Genomic DNA, 27,510 nt, shown 5'->3' on the forward strand with positions numbered 1-27,510 from the left:
TAGAAGGTGTAAGTCAACTACCCTGGCCAGCAAGATCTCCGGATCTGTCCCCCATTGAGCATGTTTGGGACTGGATGAAGCGTCGTCTCACGCGGTCTGCACGTCCAGCACGAACGCTGGTCCAACTGAGGCGCCAGGTGGAAATGGCATGGCAAGCCGTTCCACAGGACTACATCCAGCATCTCTACGATCGTCTCCATGGGAGAATAGCAGCCTGCATTGCTGCGAAAGGTGGATATACACTGTACTAGTGCCGACATTGTGCATGATCTGTTGCCTGTGTCTATGTGCCTGTGGTTCTGTCAGTGTGATCATGTGATGTATCTGACCCCAGGAATGTGTCAATAAAGTTTCCCCTTCCTGGGACAATGAATTCACGGTGTTCTTATTTCAATTTCCAGGAGTGTACTTCTCGTACCTCGCCACGTGCCCTCAGGGCGTTGGGCAGTGGTCACAATGTTTCGGCTCATTGGTGTAAATTTTCTAGAGATGCTCATAGCAGTGTTAACGTCGTTATAAATATTCCAGTCAGGGTAAACCAGAGAGACCGGCAGCATTACCTGAGGTCGCTTGGCCGAGCGGTTCTAGGCACTGCAGTCCGGAATCACGCGGCTGCTACGGTCGCAGGTTCAAGTCCTGCCTTGGGCATGGATGTGTGTGATGTCCTTAGGTTAGTTAGGTTTACGTAGCTCTAAGTCTAGGGGACTGATGACGCCAGATGATAAGTCCCATAGTGCTTAGAGCCATTTGAACCATTCACGGAAGCAAGGAGGAAGACAGTGGAAAACACTTCGATGTTCTCTGACACTCACATGCTCGCTCCAGTGCATAACAAATAAAAAATTTCTAATTATTACTTAAACAGTGTAACTAATATTCAGTACTGTAATAAAACTATGACTTTGCTCTATTGCTGTCAGTAGAACTCATTAAGGTAACCAATGATAGTAACATAATTTGTCATTGCTTTTTAGACAAAAAAAAAGGTTCAAATGGCTCTGAGCACTATGGGACTCAACATCTGAGGTCATCAGTCCCCTAGAACTTAGAACTACTTAAAACTAACTAACCTAAGGACATCACACACATCTATGCCCGAGGTAGGATTCGAACCTGCGACCGTAGCGGTCGCGCGGTTCAAGGCTGAAGCGCCTAGAACCGCTCGGCCACATCGGCCGGCTGTTTTTTAGACAGCTCAACACAAAATTAAAATAACACATTTCAGATAATGATACCTGTAAGAGTTTAGAGAGACAAAAATGCTGTATTATAGTGCACGAAAATTTTGTTTACACACAAAGTTATTTACTATTGTTATTTATACCTGAATTAACTTTCCCTTTACCATAAACTTACTTTACAAATCTGTTCTACAAAAATCCCCTTTGTCCACATCCATACTTCTTCGAAATGTTCCCACATTAAATCCCACTACATAACTCGTTAAACAGTGATCTTCATATTACCCTTAAAACACACTCACGCATCATTCATATTGCTAAAACACATTTATAACATTTTGCATACTCAAAAAGACATAATAACACTTTATGAAAATACTAGAACAGTTTATGAAAAACATTCTATTACGTTAGTGCACTCTAGTGGGCACAATCGAAACTAAATCACAGTCCCCTATCCAATACTGTCCTGTATTGGCTGATACATAAACTACGTTCTCGTTCAGTCTCGCGTCAACATCTGTCACTATCCAGCTCTGGAACACATCTCCCACTTAACCGCCTCCAAGGTAGCATCGGTATACGGCGCTACGCCTCAGCATGACTAAAACCAAAGCTAATGATCATATCTGTAGGTGCGAAGGGGGGGGATTACTTCAATTCAAATAAAGAAGTAATAAATCTGCAGAGAAGTTTATTACATTCGTTGCAGCAACAGTTACAAGAACGACATGGGCAAGTCGTGCCACCAGCTGAAACCTCATAATGTCAGTGTGGTTACCAGACAGCTGACGAGCGTGGCACAAACATTCTTTCCGTGACGCCGCCTTTGCAAGCTGCTGGCGCAGTATGACATCAGCTGTGCGTCCTTCCTGTAAGTCAGCGGCTGACAGAGCAGCGGCGGCGTGAGAATGGAGAACAGTGTTGGCTCACTGGCTACTGGCTAACGTTGCGCAACGCGGTGGCCGACGTCAACGGGGGACTCACGTGTTGTGAAGTGGCTATCGGCACATCTGCTAACCAGTCCGCGTCAACAGATAACAATAAAACACAGTTGTGCTAGTAGCTATTATCACAGGGTTGCTATATACATGATACTAAAATGAACAAAAGGACCGCTGATCTAGTGTAAGCAATTCCATTAACACAGCAACAAGTCGAGACTCCTCACAATTCCCATAATGTGATTCGAACGTGGAAGTTAGTACAAATATTGCACTGCATTCCTTCGTTAACATACTAGGACTGCAACGCCAGCAGTACAAACTTCCTGTAACTGTTTTAGTATTTCGTCTGCGGAGCATTTCACTTTAAGTCGAGTCCATCATTACGGAGGTGTGTAATTACTGTATGAGCTAAGTACGCAGGACAAAAATTTGCTCACCCCCAGGAGACATCACGCTATCTCTGCCTGCAGCCTTAATAACAGCCACAATGTGGCTAGGAAAAAAATCCACAAGTTCTTTTAGATACGTCGTACCCAGCTCAAGGCGTTCATTAACGGGATTGTTGTTGTTGTGGTCTTCAGTCCGTACGCCAATTTTTTTTTGTTTGTTTCCTTTATTGCCTGCTGAAGGTACGGACTGGATAACTCCCTTCTCAACAACTGCTTGTCTTTCATCCCCCTAGAATCCTATAAATGCCTTCTGGTATCTGTAAATGTTGTAAGTAGCCTTTCCCTCCCTTCTGCCTTCAGAAGTCCAATCTACGTTGTCAATAACTTTCTCTCAGCCTACAAATGTGGGATCAAAATCAGAAAATTTAACAGGTCTATCGAGGTGCGATAGGGTGCCCTAGTATTCGTCATACCAGGAAACTATGCGTGCAGCGATGTGAAGCCGGCAGATGTCATCTTGGAAGACGGGAGTGTCCAGCGTATATTTACACTACTGGCCATTAAAATTGCTACACCAAGAAGAATTGCAGATGATAAACGGGTATTCATTGGACAAATATATTATACTAGAACTGACATATGATTACATTATCACGCAACTGGGTGCATACATCCTGAGAAATCAGTACCTAGAACAACCACCTCTGGCCGTAATAAAGGCCTTGATACGCCTGGGCCTTGAATCAAACAGAGCTTGGATGGCGTGTACAGGTACAGCTGCACATGCAGCTTCAACACGATACCACAGTTCATCATGGGTAGTGACTGGCGTATTGTGACGAGCCAGTTGCTCGGTCAACATTGACCAGACGTTTTCAATTGGTGAGAGATCTGGAGAATGTGCTGGCCAGGGTAGCAGTCGAACATTTTCTGTACCCAGAAAGGCCCGTACATGACCTGCAACATGCGGTCGTGCATTATCCTGCTGAAATGTAGGGTTTCGCAGGGATCGAATGAAGGGTAGAGCGACGGGTCGTAACACATCTGAAATGTAACGTCCACTGTTCAAAGTGCCGTCAATGCGAACAAGAGGTGACCGAGACGTGTAACCAATGGCACCCCATACCACCACGCCGGGTGATACGCCAGTATGGCGATGACGAATACACGCTTCCAATGTGCGTTCACCGCGATGACGCCAAACACGGATGCGACCATCAAGATGCTGTAAACAGAACCTGGAGTCATCCGAAAAAATGACGCTTTGCCATTCGTACACCCAGGTTCGTCGTTGAGTACACCATCGCAGGCGCTCCTGTCTGTGATGCAGCGTCAAGGGTAACCGCAGCCATGGTCTCCGAGCTGATAGTCTATGCTGCTGCAAACGCCGTCGAACTGTTCGTGCAGATGGTTGTTGTCTTGCAAACGTCCCCATCTGATGACTTAGGGATCTAGACGTGGCTGCACGATCCGTTACAGCCATGCGGATAAGATGCATGTCATCTCGACTGCTAGTGATACGAGGCCGTTGGGATCCAGCACGGCGTTCCGTATTACCCTCCTGAACCCACCGATTCCATATTCTGCTAACAGTCATTGGATCTCGACCAACGCGAGCAGCAACGTCGCGATACGATAAACCGCAATCGCGATAGGCTACAATCCGACCATAATCGAAGTCGGAAGCGTGATGGTACGCATTTCTCCTCCTTACACGAGGCATCACCACAACGTTTCACCAGGCAACGCCGGTCAACGGCTGTTTGTGTATGAGAAATCGGAATGGAAACTTTCCTGATGTCAGCACGTTGTAGGTGTCGCCACCGTGCCAACTTTGTGTGAATGATCTGAATAGCTAATCATTTGCATATCACAGCATCTTCTTCCTGTCGCCGGCCGTGGTGGTCTAGCGGTTCTGGCGCTGCAGTCCGGAACCGCGGGACTGCTACGGTCGCAGGTTCGAATCCTGCCTCGGGCATGGGTGTGTGTGTGTAATGTCCGTAGGTTAGTTAGGTTTAAGTAGTTCCAAGTTCTAGGGGACTTATGACCTAAGATGTTGAGTCCCATAGTGCTCATAGCCATTTGAACCATTAGCCTTCTTCCTGTCGGTTAAATTTCGCGTCATCTTCGTGGTGTAGCAATTTTAATGTATAGTAGTGTATTTTAAAGATGCAGAGAAAAGGACAACCACTGATCACCAAGAATATTGAAATAAGCGTCCTGGTACATGCTGACAGTGAGTGGGCCCATGTTATGGTAGTAGGAATACCTACAGAACATCTCAGAACCACCTCCAGCGTTAGCTAACCCTCCGCATACTGCTGTTTAATCGCCTCATTTGAGGAGAGGTAAAATAGCGACTAGACGAACGACACTGCACACCTAGCTTTCGGAAATCTAGGACTATGGAACCTGCACGTTGCGTTCATCCAAGGTTCGCAGGATATTATGTGACAAAAGGGCAAGCCGAGTTTCATGCGAGCGATGATTTTCATCTGAAGGTAATTTATTAAATTGTAACTCAAATTATATTCAAGAATTCTGCAGCATACCGATGATATTGGTCTGTAATTTCATTGTACTCTTTTTATTATACAGCGCTCAGGCCTTCATAAGCCTGTAACACATGTGCTATGCATATGATCCTATATAACTGTACTTTTCTCTCCAGATATCTTGCGACAGTAGCTGGGTAGTTAATTGTTTTGATCAGCTGTAATTTTTTGCGTCACAAGTAAGTCTACGAGCAGTGCATCCGGTACTGGGGGCAGTACATTTCTTTGAGTCAGAACCCAGTCATCTGTCATCAAAAGTCGAATTAGTATGCTTATATCTTGCAGTCACTGGCGTAGCGTATCCCCTATTGTTCGCTTTTTAGTATACTTATATTGGTTCGCGCATTATACAGATTGCACCCACATGTGCTTTTTTGAAAGGATGAATTCTACAAGGGAGAATCCTGTCACATTAAAGTTTTCTGTTGCATGTTTTACGTTTTCAGAGGCTTACAATTTATGTACGTCGTAGACTGAGTTCAATTTGATCACAACCTAAGGTGAGGTAGTTACATGAAATGGCACTGTATACAGGGTGAGTCACCTAACGTTACCGCTGGATATATTTCGTAAACCACATCAAATACTGACGAACCGATTCCACAGATCGAACGTGAGGAGAGGGGCTAGTGTAACTGTTTAATACAAACCATACAAAAATGCACGGAAGTATGTTTTTTAACACAAACCTACGTTTTTTTAAATGGAACCACGTTAGTTTTGTTAGCACATCTGAACATATAAACAAATACGTAATCGGTGCCATTTGTTGCATTGTAAAATGTTAATTACATCCGAAGATATTGTAACCTAAAGTTGACGCTTGAGTACCACTCCTCCGCTGTTCGATCGTGTGTATCGGAGAGCACCGAATTACGTAAGGATCCAAAGGGAACGGTGATGGACCTTAGGTACAGAGGAGACTGGAACAGCACATTACGTGCACATGCTAACACCTTTTTATTGATCTTTTTCACTGACGCACATGTACATTACCATGACGTGGAGGACGCATAAATTGGCCAGCCCGTTCTCCTGATTTTACATCTCTGGACTTCTTTCTGTGTGGTACGTTAAAGGAGAATGTGTACCGTGATGTGCCTACAACCCCAGAGGATATGAAACAACGTATTGTGGCAGCCTGCGGTGACATTACACCAGATGTACAGCGGCATGTACGACATTCGTTACGCCAGAGATTGCAATTGTGTGCAGCAAATGATGGCTACCACATTGAACATCTATTGGCCTGACATGTCGGGACACACTCTATTCCACTCCGTAATTGAAAACGGAAACCACGTCTGTACGTGTACCTCACCCCTCATGGTAATGTACATGCGTGTCAGTGAAAAACACAAATAAAAAGGTGTTAGCATGTGGACGTAATGTGCTGTTCCAGTCTCTTCTGTACCTAAGGTCCATCACTGTTCCCTTTGGATCCCTACGTAATTCGGTGCTCTCCGATACACACGATCGAACAGCGGAGGAGTGGTACTCAAGAGTCAACTTTAGGTTACAATATCTCCGGATGTAATTAACATTTTACAATGCAACAAACGGCACTGATTACGTATTTGTTTATATGTTCAGATGTGCTAACAAAACTAACGGGGTTCCATTTAAAAAAACGTAGGTTTGTGTAAAAAACGTACTTCCGTGCATTTTTGTATGGTTTGTATTAACCAATTACACTAGCCCCTCTCCTCACGTTCGGTCTGTGGAATCGATTCGTCAGTATTTGATGTGGTTTACGAAATATATCCTGCGGTAATGTTAGGTGACTCACCCTGTATAACAATTCTTCTTTGTGAAAGGTAATTATCGAGGGTCATATCAAGTCAGACACGCAGCAACTGAGCATAAACTTCCAAGAATTCACTATAAGCATAACCACAACTTCCTTACAACTGTTTTCAACAGCACGTACCGTGAATGAATGCAACAAGACACACAACACGTCTCGCTGACATTTGCACTGCTGTGCATTTACTATCAGTATAACAGAGGTACAAAGATAAATGGAAGTAAGAATTCAAACGGGATACAATTACTCCGTGGTTTCCCTTGGCTCAGATGAACAGAGCGAACATTCTACACTAGTCCTGAGGAATGGAGCGCTAAGAGTGACCAGCTCGGAGCCAAGGGGGCCAAGGTATTGTTTCCAGCTTGAGGAGGACGACCTTGGGAACATTTGTGACCGGTGCCAAACCGCAGCTGCTGCCAACTGTGGTGAGAAATTGAGGGTTCGTTGCATTGTCTGCATTTCCCGGTGTCCACTTTGTTAACCTGTCATAATGGTGAAAGGTATAAAGATAGATAAAACAACAGAAAATGTCTCGCGCCGCTGGGCATCTAGTTTAGGCAGTCGAGTTTACGATGAGGGACAGTGGCGGCGTTAGGCGCCGGCGACGTCAGTGACAGCTGACCACGCAAAAAGTTGTTCAGATTGTTAAAATTTTTGCTATTTAGTTATCCGTCTTTATTTCCGTGCGAGTGTAGTAGAATTTGTCTAGGGTCGTCTTGCAACATTACGAAAGTCAAGTCCCTATTACACTATACACCTAAGGTGCACACCTATTTCAGCAGAGTCCCAGGCGTACATGTTTGGAACTGCAGACGAAGTCAAAACAGTGGTGATGCAGTGGTTAACAAGTCAGGCGGCAGACTTCTATGAGGAGGGTATTCAAAAACTGGTACAACGCTATGACAAGTGCCTCAACATTGACGGAAATTATGTAGAAAAGTAGATTAACGTACAGGCTTTCATGTAAAAATAAAATTATTGAGATATCTTAGCGCGTCTTTTTTTAATTTCAAAACGGTAATTACTTCAAAAACACGCCTCGTATGATGGACGTAGAAGTCTCTTAAGTGGACACCTGGACTTTATAGCCGTAAGATATGCTTCAGATTGTCCAGTGGTAATCAATATTATTCTTTCACATTCTTCGTTACACTTACGGGTAATAAAATTACTTGAATCAATAGGGAACAAATATTAGGCGTGTTTTTATTGTAAAGGATCTAGGCTTCTACCTCTGATGCTAGTACCGAGTTACAGGGGAGTGTGTCTTACTGTTTGACGTTCCTTCGTACATTTGGATGGAACTTAATACTAGCCAATGAGTTGTGAGCGGATAACCGTAACGTATTAGCCGGATCTCGAATGTCTGCTTTCTGTTGGCGAAGCTTCATGGAGCCATGGCCCTGATAATTACGGCTCAGTTTAAAAGAGTTGTAAAATTGTCTTGGGTAGTAGCGCAGTTGTGAGTTTCGTCTGAGATTTCGTATTCCTAAAGAATTTCGCTACTGTGCAGGCCGGTGTTTTTGTGAAACGCCAGCGCATTGGAATAATAACAAATGTCTTAATTCCCTGACTTTCGGATTGAAATTTTCAGATTTATTTTTATTACATCGCATGAGTATGGTCTATGAGTGTAATCTCGGCGTGTATGCCTGTTGGGAACGGCTAAGGTGCGCAGGATCCCGCTTTGCGGTGACTGCAAATTCATCAGGTCCCTCTGCCACGATGACCCACATTCCTGAACGCTGCAATTCCCCCAAATTTGTGTCCACGTTGCCGGACAGGATTCAGAGTGACATTCGACCTGAACACAGATTTACAGCCTTGCCACCCGGTCACACAGCAATCGTTTTCTCTAACGAGTAAGAAAAACCTACGTCACTGCGTGACCTCGCACTAAAGAACAGCGGTCGCGTCGCTGGTGAAGGGCAGCTTCAGAGAAGTAGGAGTTCCGAGAAGTGTAGCGCCTAATAGATGGAGGCGGCTCCAGTGGGAGGTCGAGAGTGGCTCTTATTATTCCACATGAAAGGGGAACGGAATGCCTGGCCTGTGTAGCGGCCGAGGAAAACGGGGAGCAACTGTGAAAGGCAGCCAGCCTAACATGAAGAGATTGTGTTGTTCTGTCGTTGCTGGTAGGAGATGTGCAGGATAATTTGCAGGTGCACAATGCATTTCGTGGAAAGATAACCTATAATGTCACTGCAGTTTGTACATGCACTGCTGTTTCGTTAGATAAGCCTTACCCTAACTGCACAATAGCCTGCTTGTCTACTTCTGTGGTATCGTGAATTTTTCAGTATATAGGTGTGATTTAATACCTTCAAAACAATTACACAAATCGTGAGCCACGTTAAGAAGCTGGAGTAATTGCAGCTCCATCAAGAAAAATATTGATGAAATAATATAAGTTGTTGTTGCAATAGCTGTTACAACCAGTCACACGACCAAGCCTTTTTTTATTATTTCCGTTTTTGACGCTCATTTTCAGACATAACGTTTTATTGTAAAGGCATTTATAACTCATTACGCAGTATTAACTAAATAAAAGAAGGAGGAAATGAAGATTTTATTCTCTTATCGCCGACGGGTCTGCTAGAGACGGAACACTAGCGCGGATTGAAAGACCGTGCGAGGTAACACATTGGTAAGCACAATGGACTCGCATTCGGGAGGACATAGTTCGAATCCTTGTCCGACCATCCTGACTGATATTTTCCGTAATTTTCGTGGAAAATGCCGGGATGGTTCCTTTGAAAGCACACTGTAGATTTCCTTACCCATCGTTGACACATTCCAAGCGTGTGCTCCGTCTCTTATGTAGCCTTCCTTCCATTCGTCAGACGGGAAAGGAAGTTAGCCGTATCCGTTTCTTGCAATCATTTGTCTCAATCGATTTAAGAGATCCATAAAAAATCAAAATCACTATAGCCGAACAGGCTTCTGAACGCAGCTCGTGCCGAACGTCTATTTTTATCTGATGATGGGCGTACGCCGAAACATGCAATGTAATTTCAGTCAAAGAAGCTGAAGGTGCGATCTAGGCAGGTATTGCAAATAAAGCATTGTCAGGAGAATGCTAATGAAACGAAGTGAATAAAATTCTATTTGAGGCAAATTTGGCTTCTTTGAATATTTCCTCCCCTGCAAACTTGTCACGAATAGCTGCCGCGTGATTATTGGCGGAAGTGTAGTCTTTTTAGAGATAGTCTGCCGTCTTTCTTTTCCGTATCATGAACTTTTTCTGCGACTTCCAGTGTGTTGCCTTCATACGATTATGTGACCACATGTACTCCGTTAACAACATTAACAAAAAGGTTTGAGAGTCGGCGTCAATTTCACCCAGTTTGCCTGCAATTTGTGCAAGTGTTCAACATTTGAGATGAAAATATTTAATAGCATGGAACTAGTATTTTTTAATTATCTTTTAACCAGCTTTTCGAGATGACAGTTAAAAACCATTGTATGCCCATCATTTTTAAATATTGAACAAAAGCATTATTGGAATGGTGCTTAGCAATAGTGACTTGCTTCAACAAAATTTCCTGTCCCATCATAAAAATTTTCTTCGTTAATGAAACTGCCCTCGTAATAATGGGTGAAGTTAGATATTTAAACCGTCTAGTAACTAAGTGCAATTCACTTTCTTTTTGGTGTTGTTGGGCCATGGCTGGTCTGGATCCGTATACAGAAACTAAACAGTTTGGATCGGAAAGACACCTCTGAAGAAAGTCGATCAGTCTGTGTACAGGAGAATCTACAGGTGCCCACTACTATGTCCATACATTAGCCCGGTAAAATTATCCTACTGAAGGTCAAACACTCTAAAAAGAGTATCTTTATACACTGGGCAGCAATAAGAACAGCTGGCCAGTGTCCATTGGCACCCATTCTAAAGCAGTTCACCAAAACGTCTCCCAAGGTCTGATGTATCATTTCCAAGGTAGCTTACATATTACTGTGCTGGTAGTGCATACCTGTTACCCTCATTGTCTGGATTAGGTGCGCAAAGACACCTTCAAGCGTAAACATAGCGTGCCCTGCGCAAGGGTTTTCAGCTTATATTAATATACCACCAAACATTTTCGATCGCAGTTGCACCCGGAGACATTGCAGGCCAATCCATCGTGGACAGCCCATTGTCTTGTCTACACGCTGCACAGAGACGGCTGCGATGTTTCGGATCATTATCCTCTTGAAGCACTCAGTTTGCCTCGTTCGAACGAGATAGCTTCTTAACGGACCTCAGAAGGCATTTTTGATAAACATTGCACATTTTGTCTCCACTCACTTTTTCTGCACTCGTTTTAAACTGCAATCGACAAAACAACACTGTTTATCTATACACTGTGCAAAAGCGCATTGAGTAAAGATTCTAGACCACTACCAGGGATGTCGCTGCGGACTTTACATTTCAAATTATGGCGTACACTTTCTTGGGGAACTGACTGTATTAAGATATTTAATTATCTACGAACCTTTACTTATACCCGTAACAACCTATGTATATACATGATAATATCATGAAAAGGATAGATTGCTAATCACCATTCTGCGGAGATGCTGAGTCGCAGATAGGCGAAAGTGGCACAGACATGATCACTGTGTGTGTGTGTGTGTGTGTGTGTGTGTGTGTGTGTGTGTGTGGTTCGTATGTTTTTCTATTAACAGGTTTATCATAAATATGTGCTATGCAATAAACTAATTAAGTAATAAGGCCTCTGAGGAACGACACCTAACATGACTGGCCCAATAGCAGAACTAAACTGACAAGATGTATGAACTGAAGTACATCGGTCTTGTATCAACTACCGTTTATTCGGTGCGCTCATACGCAGGCGACGTCTGTTGCAGAGTCGAGCCGCATTCTGCTGTCGCAGATCGAGCCCAGCTTCTCGTACTGCACGCACCTGGTCGTGGGCTACGCCACGATCAACACGGAGACGTACAAGGCGGTGCCGCCCAGCGAGGATGAACACACCACCTACACCAACATCGTGGCGCTCAAGAGGCGCTTCCCCAGCCTCAAGATCCTGCTGTCGATCGGCGGCGGCGCCGCGGACACCGACAGCAGGGAGAAGTACTTCGAGCTGGTCAGTTGACGCGCGGAGCGCTTTCAGACATTACTGCGTACAAGCACTAACAAAGCTTTACACTAAAAGCCCTTGGTAACTGTCAGACTTGTTTGTCAAATTCGATGCTTCATATCCACGACTGTCAAACAAGCGCACAGACATACTGGCCAAGTTTGTCAAATTTGACCTCACTTTTGAAGCAGCTGTCACGTTGTGCATATCTTGTGGTAAATTAGTTTGAGATTAGTGGAAATAGCTAGCAATAAGCCAAACCCTGGTTTGATACCCGGTCAAGTCGAAGATTGTCTCCGCTCATGGACTGGGTATTTTATTGCCCTAACGTTCGTATCGTCGTGATTGACATTCCATTAATGCGGTGACTGTGTGGGCGCTTCCCGAAATCCAATAAATTCAAAAAGATACGAGGGTTGGAACTTTAATAATGGCAACTATTTATTTACAGATCGTACAAAACTGATATGTGTTTCAAAGTTTTGCTGGCCTTCAAAGTAGTCACTAGCATTGTGTATAACCCGTTGCCAGCGATGTGGAAGTCGTAGAATACTCTTAGCTGTGCCAGTTGTGTTGACAGCTCGAGCGGCGCGGTCTATTGCCTGACGAATACGTAGCAGTTCTGAAGTGAATGTCGTGAAGTGTTTCCCTCAGTTTAGAAACTTAACTGAACTCACGAGGGCTTAAGTCAGGGGAGTGCAGTAGGTCGTATAGCTCTTAGCAGCCCCATCAAAATCAGTCACAGCTTGGACTGTACGCGCTTGAGAATTGTCCTTCAAAATGATGGTCAGGTCCTGCAGAAAGTGTCATCACTTCTGTCTCTATGCTGTTCATTTTTGGAGCACTACCTACCTCCAGCTTAGAGAAAGAAGTGATGACACTTTCTGCAGGACCTGACCATTATTTTGCTGGACAATGCTCAAGCACGTACAGCGCTATCTGTTACCTGATTTCTTTGACTGATGGCGCTGCTAAGGGCTATACCACCTACTGCACTCCCCTGACTTAACCCCTCGTGGGTTCAACTCAATTTCTAAACTGAAGGGAACACTTTACGGCATTCGCTTCAGAACTGCTGCATATTCGTGGGCAATTCGTGGGGCTGGAACTGTCAACACAAGTGGCAATGCTAAGAGTATCCTACGACTTCCACGTCAATAGCAACGGGTTATACACAATGTTGGTGACTACTTTGAAGGTCAGTAAAACTTTGAAACTCGTATCTATTTTATAGAAGCTGTAAATAAATAGTTGCCACTATTAAAGTTCCAACCCTGGTATAAGAAAAGCATTCCTCGAACTGAATTTAGCGCTGAGTGTTAAGAATAGCTCAAACTGAGAAATAAATGCACCCATGAGAATCTGCTAAAGGGAATATTACACTCAAAACCCGATGATTAAATCAACTTTTTCCGAATGGCTATTGGATCTTTCAATAAACTGTTAGAATTACTTCCTACTTTCTTTGAAAAAGAAAATGGGGGGGGGGGGGGTGCAAGTTAATTCAGTCTCTTTTCCTTGGTCCTCAAATGAAAGTTCATTGCCGGCCGCGGCGGTCGAGCGGTTCTAGGCACTTCAGTCCGGAACCGCGCGACTGCTACGGTCGCAGGTTCGAATCCTGCCTCCAGCATGGATGTATGTGATGTCTTTAGGTTAGTTAGGTTTAAGTAGTTCCAAGTTATAGGGGACTGATGACCTCATATGTTAAGTCCCATAGTGCTAAGAGCCATTGGAACCATTTGAAAGTTCATTAAAATACCACAACATCAGAACGTATACATCGTCCGAGGAAAAACCGGAGAGATTCGAGCTTTTTTTATATTTTTCTGCACTAAGGCTAAACATGTGAGGCGGAACATCAACACAAACAACATCCCTCATCTTGTCAAATCTGCCGTCAATCAATATTTCTCTCTAATACGCCAAACAATCTCTATGTTTGACAAGTACATCAAACAAAGCTGTTAACTGTCGAATTTTGACAACACTAGTGATTTGCAAATTGTTTGATCGTTCACAGAGACTTTAAAAACAAGACACAAAGTCTGTGGAACTGCGACAGTGGAATGTAAATCCTACCATTATAAATTAGAGCCCGTGTGCCGACGACTCATAACTCCCCATCAGCCCCGCAATATTTTGTTTAGCCTCGCGTATTTCGAAACCAGCTCCATATATCTTTTGCTATGACTGTGAGAACGTAGGATTGTTGAATTACCACCTGTTACGGCGCAAGAACATACGAACTACGTGAACAGTGTTTTTTTTTTGTCAAATGTTTATAACTTACATTTGGGTGTGTTGTATTTCAGTATCCCTCTTGTGTCTCTAAATTACTATCTTGCTCGCTTTCCACTTCTCTTATTACACACCAACGTAAATGAGAACACACCTACCACATCTCCTGAGATATTCAATTTTCGCCAAGGCTGTCCAAACGTATACCTTCCGGACAACGTTTTCTCGAGATATACAGCTACTATGACTGGTTGTGTGACAGAGAATAAACTGTATATCGTACGTGTGGAGGTAACCATACCAGTTCTACTGTAATACACAATAGATTTGTAAGAAAGGGTAATAAATATAGCTCTGAAGTTAAAGATATCAGAATTAATGTTAAACACCTAGCAGCTGAAAATAGTGACAAAGTCTTCGTAAAGCAATTCATAATGTTACGAAAACGCTCAGTTGTGCAATTAATTATAAGTTAATATTCGAACATGAGAAGAGGTTCTGAAAATTTATAAACTATATCTTCTTCTTTCCAATACTCCTTCTGAATTACTTTTTCCTCACGAACGTGCAACTATAGTTACATCGACAGAGATAGTTTAAAATATCGAGAGATGAAAACAAGGACTTTTTGTTACACGATGATTCACAAAAGTCGAATCTAAATGGAGGTACAAAATTCTAGTTGAATTCGGAAACTAGAACAAGCAAAACTGAATAAACTAAACATACAGAAAAATACGAAGTGAAATCACTTTATGTGTGTCTCGTGCCCCTTCTTTAGTGTCTTTAAAGTTTAATGAAAGTATGATGGAGACACTCGCCCATTTGCAGTGGCAGATGCTACAAGACGTGTTACACATCACGGCGTGGTTTGCTGTTAAAATTCCGAGAGAGTACATTTATGCCAGAGTCCACCAGTATATTGTCCCCCCCCCCCCCCCCACCCAGCGTTTATAGCTTTGTAAAACACCTTGAAGGTAAAACTGGAAAGATTCAAACTTATACAGAGGTCTGCCAACAACCATTCTTCCCACATACCATTTGTGAGTGGTGAACAAAGTACTCTCCACCACCCATCATTAGGTGGTATTGGCACGTGAAGTACAGATGAAGATGTACGTCGCGATGTTCTAACTGAGTGTTACCATCAAATCAGCCCAAAAGTCCACAGTGGCAAAGAATCAAATTTCTGCTATTTTTCTCTATAAGGTGGCAGTCTATACATGATAACAAAAATCTAAACATACAATGCAAAAATTGGGCGGCATTTGACCATAAATGTGGCAACACGGTTTAAAATCATAAATTTCATTTCTTAACACTGAATATTTACGGCAAATTTACTTAACTTTCTTATTAGTTGTATCCTTGGCATTGGAGTCCTATACCTAATATGACTTAATGTAAGTAACTTTGCTGTCTCTTGGCAGCCCGTGATTTGGTCACTACGGCTGAAAGTAATTTGCAGGCATATGATGTTAACTGTTACCATTGGTCCCTTAAATAACGACTCCCACGTCGAAACATTAGTAACTGTAGAACTTTGTAACTGTCTGTAGAAGAGATGGAACTGTAGCAGTCTCAGAATGAGGCTGCCAAAACAGTGGTCCACAGTGTAATTGCAAGATCTGTCACAGAGATGTGGTGCAACAAACGCGTGTCTCTGTTGGGGGAGTGATCTCAACCTGTGTCCATATTCTGTGGAATCAAAGTAGTTCCCAGTTGAGAGCCATCTGTGTGGCATGTGGCAACACTATCAGCGGATGGATATGACTTGCTGACGAACGTGTTGCAGAAGCAGAAGATAGTCCCCTTCGGCGAGTGCCATCTAGAGGCTGCTACTCCGAACTGAGGAGGCACCTGGCAAGTGATGTGTGTGTGTGTGTGTGTGTGTGTGTGTGTGTGTGTGTGTGTGGTGGCAGAGTCTCGTGGTACTGCTGTGTACCTTTTGAACTATGTACACAGCAATGTGTATGATATAGCGTCCTATCCATATGAGGTCTGTACAGATGGACAACCGACAAAGCTAGAACGGGACAAGGGCAAGGAAGCGTCGCAGAAGTAATCACAAGCAGCGTAAATGACTGTTGCAGCACAACATTGCAGATATAAAACAGCGTTTTTGGTAGTATTTTGATAGATGGTGGGATGGTGTAAACTACAAGGCGAAACCTGCAAACAATAATCCATACAGTGATCTGGTTCAGAATATGAGTACCATAATTTGAATGTTCCTTCGGACTCCACAGAGCTGAAATGACACAGCGCAGCAGTCGTCCATTGGGCCTATTGACTTTAATAGCACACGTGGGCGCTACCCGTCATTAAGTACTTGAGCATTCGCCACTGGCCTTGCAAGTAACGACGTTGACAGACGATCCGCAGCACGGGCAGGTCACTACATAACACCACATTGATCTCACTGGGTCATGTGTCATTCTTTTGTTACTCTCGAGCACGACATAGCGCGAAGAGTTACCTCCTCTTTACTTTCTGCGCAAAACTTGTCTGTACCAACCTGAGTTAAGAGGCAATGTAATCGAGTGTAAACTCTACAACAATCCATAAAAAATACTCTAGTACTGCTGTTGCTTCTGGTATCATAAACGAGATTTCTTTGGTTGTTCCAACTCACATTTACGTGAAAACGTTTAGTAAGTGATAAATGATCTTTGTTTTTAACAGCTCCACCGATGACAGGATACATTTCGTGGCAGACGAGCCACTAATAAGTTCGTGCAAAGCACAGTACATGCCAAATTATGAAGAAAGCGTATGCCATGAACAGAAACCACCCACATCTGCCAGTACAGGGAGGAAACATCGTCCAGGGAGATCAGACAGAGTACTCGGTATGCTAATAACATTGGACTTCCATGGCTTCTCTCAAGACCCTCGGACCCAAACCGTTCAGTGTAACTCGAATTGTGGTCCCTCTTATGTGTTTAACACATCATTGCTTACCGACCATTACGGTTTCTTTTGGCAAACACCTGCGTAAATGTAAGCGGACAATTAGCAAAAATAGTGTTCCTCGATAGAAAAGCACACGCTCCGCTCCATTTTGCGGTTTTGAAAATATGAAGGGTTAATTTTACACACATGCCAATATGAAATGATGAGATACCCTTTAAGATATTTAGAGCTGATCAATATTTTTTACTTTGAAACTTGTGGAAAACGGAAAATTTAAGTTTATCTCGGCGAATAAAATATTCAATTAACTTACGGGATTGGAGCCGGTTGACTTCTTCGACAACCGCCGATAATTCGAAGGTACACACCCCGTCACTTCCCTTAGCTCCACCACGCAACCAACGTCAGAATTCATCGATATTGAATATCAGTTACGAACGAATGACGTTCTTTCTGTTCCTCTGTTTTTTGACCAAGGAGAGAGCAGCATTCCAAGCAGAATTTAAGCAAACAACTGCCTCTGCGTTACAAGGTTACTTGCTAACATAATCTCAACTGCTTCGTTAATAACACTATCCCGGTAGCTAGAAGTCCATTTCGCGTTGTTATATTCCATAGGATGACCGGTGGCAAAGCAATGTTTTACAACAGCCTATTTGCTCACTTGTAATAGTGTGTGATACTTACGCGAGATATGCTGTAACAAGCCTCTTCATGAAACAATGATTTCATATTGGTCCATATTCATGTTCGATATCTAAAAACGCGAATATTTTCACGTAGTAGTGTCCTAAGTTGATTATCTCTTGATGTAATGCACCGAAAGACAATAAAGTATGTCCTGCAAAAGCCAGGAATAAAAATGTCGCACAAATAAGCCAACTGTACACATTTACGAAACCTTTTCAAATTTTTGATATTCTGATACACGTGAGTGCCAATAAAAATATCCTTTCAAAAGACTATGATTTACACAACCACATTGAGACAGCTCAATAATTTACCTTTAGATTTGGCGTTCTGTTCTAGTAACCAGAGTTGCGTTTTGTACTTTACAAACTGCTTCCAGACATTAAGCAGGAAATTAGGAATCCATGAAAACTCGAAAGGAAATTAACCAGTCGTTCATGTTTCGCTATTTACAGGTCCCTGTTAATAGCAACAGCGTTTACTCAGGGATATTTATTTCCTCCTCCATATCGTCTACTGATGTTTTACTTCTTCTTAATTTGCAATCTACGTCGTTCTTGTTTTCTTTAAGCAGTCTCTACAATCCTTCAGATCTATTTATTTTTATCACACTCATATTTTTTTCACTGGCCTCCATGTCACTAGATCTTCTTTTTTTTTCTTTTATCTTTGAGTGAGTTACGAAGTATCTTTCTTGGTACGGCGACCAAGGATCAGTGACATATTGCGGGACCAAGCAACTGACCTCCATGCTTTCATCGTACCTTCGACAGTGTCACAAAATAAATTTCCATAAATGCTATAGAGTTGCTATTGAGTGTGTCTGATAGACAGCAATAAAGGCCTATATTCAGAACGGAGAATTACTGAAACTAAAATACGAATCAGTATAACGAAGAAACGTGAAATTAAAAGACTGAATTAGATTAACAGATTATGTAGGCTACAAATGGAAATGACTACAGAGAATACGGAATCATAATGTATTTTACGTTACAAATGTTTTTTTTATGATGATAAAGTTTTTATAACGAGTGCCTATCTGACATATTATAGAGTACGGTAGTGAGAAATATGTTGTCTTCTTTTACAGCTTGAAAGTGATGAACACCGAACAACTTTCGTAAGTTCAGCTAAGAGTCTACTGAAGCAACATGGATTTGATGGCATTGACATCGCGTGGGAGTTCCCCAAGAACAAAGCAAAGAAGGACCGCGGCACTTTTGGTGAGTGGTAAAACTTACAATATTCACACGTTGGCATCACAGATGCATGTAGCAATTTATCACGTAGCAGGACTGTATGAAACTCCTGGAAATTAGCCGAGATGATGAATGTTTCTTTGGCACACAAAGCCATACATACCACAGTTAATGCACAGTAAGCTACGTAAGAGAAATGCGCATGCGATACTTATGAACAGTTTAAGTATTTAATCATATGGTGCCGACCTCCGCGAACTGTATTTGCGTAATTTCAGATGTTAGTTTTCTGGGCATAAGGCCGTGAACCAGGGCAGAGAATGGTACCTTGGACTATGGCCTTACCCCATATAAGAAATATTAGCAATTAGTTTAAGTATTTCTTACTCAAGAACTTTAATTTTTTATTTTATTTTAACAAATACAGCAACGTCACTTTTTTATGTGTTTTATTTATTCCACTACACGTTTCGGGCTTTTATCCATCTTCAGTTGATGTAATACACATTTGAGCATTCAGTAAGTACATCGTTAAAACATCGACAGCAAACGGGATGATGCAGCTGCTCTGTGTAGAATAACGATTTCGTTTAGCTGCTACACTTCGCGAGTTGTGTGTTTAAGGTAAATTGCTGGTTAGATATACTTACTTTCTGCTCTCGTTGTTGTTATTTCGATTTTTGCATTTATAGGTTTGGAAATAACACTTCCCTACTTGTATTTAGCTTTTGCAAGATTGTCAAAAGCTGCATATCTTGTCGGCAAGAGTTTCCAACTTGATATAGTAAAGGCGTTGAATAAAAAATAAGTTAAAATTCTACTGTTTTTATACATTGTAATAAATTATCTTCAAATGAAACATATATTGTAATTTAATGAAAAAAACATGTTGACCTTAAATCACTATTTGACTGAAAAACAAAAAACTGAGAATAACATATGTGGACTTTTATAATTATGCAAAGGATATAATGTACATGGAAAAGGTATTATTGCAAAATTAAAGGAAAGAAGTCAATAAATGGTTGAAGATAATGTTTGTGCTCATTCTTCTGTAGAAGACTTTCCGATCGCCTGATTTTGGGAGTATTATCCGACCTGGCATTAACTCAGTACAGTGAGGCCTCGATAGACAGTGTAAACGCGGATAATTGTTAACACCGAAACAGATGTTGGAATTACTGACTCTAGCTTCTAACAGGTTATTTTGAAATGTATTTTCTACGAAAACACATAACATTTCTGGTAGCTTTTTTCCTGTGTAACGAACGAAACAATGATGAGATGAAGTCGCTGGCAACATGCAGTCCAATGCCCACAGGTAACCGCCCACTACTCGAGCGGTTCCGTCTCTGCGAGAAGTTTCTCTGCTGCCACTCTCACTATCCTGTTCTTCATTTTTCTTATAATCTTCTGAGTAAAACACTGCAGTGATTTAATTAGTCTCTGAGCAGGATGGTACAGAAACAAACAAACAAATGCAAAAAGTCACATTCAAACGTTAAAAAATGTTTTTCTTAGAACAATCAAGTAATGTACTAAAGGAAGCATAGAAATACATATATTAAGATCAAGATAAACTAAGAAATTAATACACAGACGCAACTAGGATGCCCTCACACTAGAAGAAGAAGCAATGACAGACGCGGAAATTTCGAAACTATAAACTAAGCAGGGCGAGGTTAGTGTAGGACAAACAAGAAAGAAAAGTTAAATGTGAAATGCATTTGATTTTTTTCTCTGAGTCAAGAATAGCATGTTATTGTTGATGACGATGGTGGTGGTAGTGGTGATGATGATGATGATGATGATGTTGATGATGATGATGGTGATGCCAGTTGTATTGATGATGATAGTGATGACAGATGATGATGATGATGATGATGTCGACGACGACGATGATAGGAATGATATTGGCGCTGCTGCTGCTTCTGTTGATGATGATGATAATGAAGGTGATAAAGATAACAGTGTTGATATGATAATGATGATGATGATGACGATGATATTGATGATGGTGGTGGTTGTGGTGGTAATGATGATGACAGAGAAAAAGAAGAACATGATAAAGATGACAATCATTGTGATTATGATGTCAGTGATGATGAAGATGATGGTGAGGATGAAGATGATGGTTGTGATGATGGTGATGGTGACGATGAAGATGACTGTGATGATGACACTGACATAAGGTTAGGGATAGTTCAAATACTATAGAAATTGTGCTCTTTTTCATATGAATGGAGTATAGGTTAAATACGCCTATCGCATTATTATTTAGGCTTGGTACGATGGGTATTGTTCAGCATGAGGTATGACGCTTCTAGATCTTTACTTCTGATGACCATAGTTTAACGTCCCATCGAAAGCGAGGTCATTAGAAAGGGAGCACAAGTTCGGTTTACAGATGGACGGGGAAGGAAATCGGCTCCTTTCAAAGGGACCATCGCAACATTTGACTGGAGCGATTTAGGAAAATCATAGAAAACCTAAATCTGTATGGCCGGTCGGAGATTTGAACAGTAGTCCCCCCGAATGTGAGTCCAATGAGGTAGCAACTTCGCCACCTTAGCATAGCACCCAACAGATGTATGCCAAAACACATGCTGTTCTTTGTTGTATATCAGAATATCAACGCAAGTCTCCATTGTTGTATATATTTATGACGACTGTTACCGAAACACATTCACTTGAAGAAACATCTTAAAAAAAAAATGACCATTTTGTCCTGGAGACAGTGACGGCCAATGGTGACCAGTACCAGTTAAAGATGCAAAACCATTTTTATGCTTGCGCCAAAAAATATAAATGCACAAAGAAAACAGGGTTGTTTGTAAATTCTGCAAATGCCAGAAATACACTCCTGGAAATTGAAATAAGAACACCGTGAATTCATTGTCCCAGGAAGGGGAAACTTTATTGACACATTGCTGGGGTCAGATACATCACATGATCACATTGACAGAACCACAGGCACATAGACACAGGCAACAGAGCATGCACAATGTCGGCACTAGTACAGTGTATATCCACCTTTCGCAGCAATGCAGGCTGCTATTCTCCCATGGAGACGATCGTAGAGATGCTGGATGTAGTCCTGTGGAACGGCTTGCCATGCCATTTCCACCTGGCGCCTCAGTTGGACCAGCGTTCGTGCTGGACGTGCAGACCGCGTGAGACGACGCTTCATCCAGTCCCAAACATGCTCAATGGGGGACAGATCCGGAGATCTTGCTGGCCAGGGTAGTTGACTTACTCCTTCTAGAGCACGTTGGGTGGCACGGGATACATGCGGACGTGCATTGTCCTGTTGGAACAGCAAGTTCCCTTGCCGGTCTAGGAATGGTAGAACGATGGGTTCGATGACGGTTTGGATGTACCGTGCACTATTCAGTGTCCCCTCGACGATCACCAGTGGTGTACGGCCAGTGTAGGAGATCGCTCCCCACACCATGATGCCGGGTGTTGGCCCTGTGCGCCTCGGTCGTATTCAGTCCTGATTGTGGCGCTCACCTGCACGGCGCCAAACACGCATACGACCATCATTGGCACCAAGGCAGAAGCGACTCTCATCGCTGAAGACGACACGTCTCCATTCGTCCCTCCATTCACGCCTGTCGCGACACCACTGGAGGCGGGCTGCACGATGTTGGGGCGTGAGCGCAAGACGGCCTAACGGTGTGCGGGACCGTAGCCCAGCTTCATGGAGACGGTTGCGAATGGTCTTCGCCGATACCCCAGGAGCAACAGTGTCCCTAATTTGTTGGGAAGTGGCGGTGCGGTCCCCTACGGCACTGCGTAGGATCTTACGGTCTTGGCGTGCATCCGTGCGTCGCTGCGGTCCGGTCCCAGGTCGACGGGCACGTGCACCTTCCGCCGACCACTGGCGACAACATCGATATACTGTGGAGACCTCACGCCCCACGTGTTGAGCAATTCGGCGGTACGTCCACCCGGCCTCCCGCATGCCCACTATACGCCCTCGCTCAAAGTCCGTTAACTGCACATACGGTTCACGTCCACGCTGTCGCGGCATGCTACCAGTGTTAAAGACTGCGATAGAGCTCCGTATGCCACGGCAAACTGGCTGACACTGACGGCGGCGGTGCACAAATGCTGCGCAGCTAGCGCCATTCGACGGCCAACACCGCGGTTCCTGGTGTGTCCTCTGTGCCGTGCGTGTGATCATTGCTTGTACAGCCCTCTCGCAGTGTCCGGAGCAAGTATGGTGGGTCTGACACACCGGTGTCAATGTGTTCTTTTTTCCATTTCCAGGAGTGTATATTAAATTGTTTTTGAGTCTTCAAGACGGCACAGAAAACCACTGCATCCGAGACACTTAGTTGCATCCACAGCACATGTTACCTGTAACAGGAAGATCTCTTCATTGGCAAAAGATTCCGATTTATTTCTCCATTAGGATCTCCTGAAGGGGACTGTCAAGAAGGAGGTGACCAAGACAAAAAGACTGAGTAACCAAGGGAAGAGTAATATTATACGAGTCGGAGTATGGAATGTCAGAAGTCTAATGTCTTTCTCTCTTACTGTTCTTTGTGTCGAAGAAACAATGGTAGAAATAAAAGACGGGCTCAGGAATGGACACAATTTAGGCGTAAAAAATGGTTCAAATGGCTCTGAGCACTATGGGACTTAACTTTTGAGGTCATCAGTTCCCTAGAACTTAGAACTACTTAAACCTAACTAACCTAAGGACATCACACACATCCACGCTCGAGGCAGGATTCGAACCTGCGACCGTAACAGTCGCGCGGTTCCAGACTGTGGCGCCTAGAACCGCTCGGCCACTCCGGCCGGCAGGCGTAAAAAGATGTCAATGATAAGACTGCTGATGAAAGTGCTATACTGAAGGAAAGCGAAGGAGAATTACAGACACACTAAATGGAATGAACGATCTACTGAGCAGAGAACATAAACTGAGAGTAAACCGAAGAAAGACAAAAGTAATGAGAGCTAGGAGAGGTTAGTGAAAAATTTACCATCCAAACTGGGGACCGCGAAGAGGGCGAAGTGGAGGAATTCTGTTATCTCGGAATCAAAATAACACATGACGGTCGATGCAAGGAGCACATACAAAACATACTAGCGCAGGTGAAGAGTGGATTCCTGGCCTAAAGAAGTCTGCTAGTATTAAACGATACCTTAATTTGAGGAAGATAATTCTGAGGATGCACGTCTGCAGCACAGCATTGCATGATAGTGAATCACAGACTGTGAGGCAACAAGAAAATAAAAGAATTGGAAGCATTTAACGTGTGGTGCTATAGAAGGATGTTGAAAGTTAGGTGGGCCGATAAGATAAGAAATGAGGCAATTCCAAACTGAATCGGCGAGGAAAATAATATGGGAGAAACACAAACAAGAAGGAGGGAATGGGAATTTGTGGTAAGGACAATGGCACAAAACTGTTGAGGTCATCGGCCCCTAGGCTTACGCACTACTTAATCTGAGTTCAACTAACTTACGCTAAGGACAACACCCATGCCCGAGAGAGGACTCGAACCTCCGACGGGGGAGCCGTGCGAACCATGACAAGTGGACTCGCATTCGGGAGGACGACGGTTCAATCCCGCGTCCGGCCATCCTGATTTAGGTTTTCCGTGATTTCCCTAAATCACTCCAGGCAAATGCCGGGATGGTTCCTCTGAAAGGGCACGGCCGACTTCCTTCCCCATCCTTTCCTAATTCGATGAGACCGATGACCACACTGTCTGGTCTCCTTCCCCAAACCAACCAACCAACCAACCGACCGACCAACCATGACAAGACGCCCGAGACCGCACGGCTACCCCGCGCGGGCAAGAAGAAGGGACCAGATGATAGGGCATGTGCTGAGACATTCACAGTACTGGAGGAAGCTGTAGAGGGAAAGAGAGATTCGAATACATCGAACAAATAATTCAGGAAGTAGGGTGCACGCAGTACTCTTAAATGAAGAGGTTGGCGCAAGGAAGGATTTCGTTGTGGGCTGCATTTAACCAGTTGTACCGTTGAGTAACACTGCCTCTACAATATATACATATATACTCTTGCCAGTATTTCTACACATGTTTTGTTGTTATCAGGCTCCATATGGCACGGAATCAAGAAGGCCGTCGGCGCGGCCCACAGCCACACGGACGAGAAAGCAGACGAGCACAAGAGCCAGTTCTCGGCCCTCATCCGCGAGCTGAGAACGTCGCTGCGGAACGAAAACGCTCTCTTGACTCTCAGCGTCATCCCATACATCAACCAGTCGGTAAGTATTAGGCGATTCCTTTTTAGATACCATAATTAGGAGTTTTGAATTATACTGTGTTTTTAACGCTCTCATTACAGGGGAGAAGCATCTACCCTGATACTTAAATCACGGACATCGGTCAAATTTTATAAATGTTTCAAAATACTGCAACACGTGATAACACGCAAAGGAGTAGGTATTTTAGTATATTACTAAAAATAGGGATTTTTTTCCTTTTATTAGAAAGGTGTGTATTTCTTCGAAAGATTGGTTCAAATGGCTCTGAGCACTATGCGACTTAACTTCTGAGGTCATCAGTCGCCTAGAACTTAGAACTACTTAAACCTAACTAACCTAAGGACATCACACACATCCATGCCAGAGGTAGGATTCGAACCTGCGACCGTAGCGGTCTCTCGGTTCCAAACTGTAGCGCTTAGAACCGCGCGGCCACCTCGGGCGGCGAAATACGGGATGTTAATATTAGGAGTGAACCTAAGACTAGTACAGAAAGTCCGTCATCACGCGCAGTTTCACCGCCGTTATGCGAGTTTACATGGCAAGAAGCAGTATCTCCTCCGCGCATTTCGCACGGTTCTTTATACACCCCTAAGAATCAGAGTGTTAAGAGCACATTACGTCGCTTTGCTCCTAATTTCAAGAGCTTTCGAAAGCCGATAAAAAGTATTTTGTTTCTTGTAAAAGAACCAAAATTGCTTTACCACTTTTGTAAATGAAGAAATATTAATTATATCACAAGGTACCTACTCTTTAATGAACTGTGATTCACGAAAACCATGTTTATGTATCTCGAACCGTTCAGAATCACAGGTTCCCATAACACACTGCAGCCACGAATACGTAAACATACGAATCACCGGTAGAACTTGAAATAATCAATAGAGATGTCATTGAAGTATATAATTTGCAGATGGGTATATCAAAATCACTGTCAGCAACAACCAACAACTGGTGGTGCCATCGTTACCTACGTACATTTAAATTAGTTTTTACAATGATACTTCACTACGGTGATTCAAGGATGTACACTCCTGGAAATGGAAAAAAGAACACATTGACACCGGTGTGTCAGACCCACCATACTTGCTCTGGACACTGCGAGAGGGCTGTACAAGCAATGATCACACGCACAGCACAGCGGACGCACCAGGAACCGCGGTGTTGGCCGTCGAATGGCGCTAGCTGCGCAGCATTTGTGCACCGCCGCCGTCAGTGTCAGCCAGTTTGCCGTGGCATACGGAGCTCTATCGCAGTCTTTAACACTGGTAGCATGCCGCGACAGCGTGGACGTGAACCGTATGTGCAGTTGACGGACTTTGAGCGAGGGCGTATAGTGGGCATGCGGGAGGCCGGGTGGACGTACCGCCGAATTGCTCAATACGTGGGGCGTGAGGTCTCCACAGTACATCGATGTTGTCGCCAGTGGTCGGCGGAAGGTGCACGTGCCCGTCGACCTGGGACCGGACCGCAGCGACGCACGGATGCACGCCAAGACCGTAGGATCCTACGCAATGCCGTAGGGGACCGCACCGCCACTTCCCAGCGAATTAGGGACACTGTTGCTCCTGGGGTATCGGCGAGGACCATTCGCAACCGTCTCCATGAAGCTGGGCTACGGTCCCGCACACCGTTAGGCCGTCTTCCGCTCACGCCCCAACATCGTGCAGCCCGCCTCCAGTGGTGTCGCGACAGGCGTGAATGGAGGGACGAATGGAGACGTGTCGTCTTCAGCGATGAGAGTCGCTTCTGCCTTGGTGCCAATGATGGTCGTATGCGTGTTTGGCCCCGTGCAGGTGAGCGCCACAATCAGGACTGCATACGACCGAGGCACATAGGGCCAACACCCGGCATCATGGTGTGGGGAGCGATCTCCTACACTGGCCGTACACCACTGGTGATCGTCGAGGGGACACTGAATAGTGCACGGTACATCCAAACCGTCATCGAACCCATCGTTCTACCATTCCTAGACCGGCAAGGGAACTTGCTGTTCCAACAGGACAATGCACGTCCGCATGTATCCCGTGCCACCCAACGTGCTCTAGAAGGTGTAAGTCAACTACCCTGGCCAGCAAGATCTCCGGATCTGTCCCCCATTGAGCATGTTTGGGACTGAATGAAGCGTCGTCTCACGCGGTCTGCACGTCCAGCACGAACGCTGGTCCAACTGAGGCGCCAGGTGGAAATGGCATGGCAAGCCGTTCCACAGGACTACATCCAGCATCTCTACGATCGTCTCCAT

At 43.9% G+C, this 27,510-nt stretch overlaps 1 protein-coding gene across 1 annotated transcript in view; it reads left to right on the plus strand.

The window, feature by feature from the left end:
* The window catches only part of LOC126174820 (chitinase-like protein Idgf4), a 54,312-nt gene that overhangs the window by 13,965 nt on the left and 12,837 nt on the right, over positions 1–27,510 (plus strand). The window contains exons 2-4 of the mRNA XM_049921201.1: positions 11,731–11,969; positions 18,901–19,033; positions 25,093–25,265. Coding sequence (XP_049777158.1) covers positions 11,731–11,969; positions 18,901–19,033; positions 25,093–25,265 — 545 coding nt within the window. The remainder of the gene's footprint in view (positions 1–11,730; positions 11,970–18,900; positions 19,034–25,092; positions 25,266–27,510) is intronic.

The sequence above is a fragment of the Schistocerca cancellata genome, chromosome 1, assembly GCF_023864275.1.
Source record: "Schistocerca cancellata isolate TAMUIC-IGC-003103 chromosome 1, iqSchCanc2.1, whole genome shotgun sequence".
NCBI classification, from domain to species: Eukaryota; Metazoa; Arthropoda; class Insecta; order Orthoptera; family Acrididae; genus Schistocerca; species Schistocerca cancellata.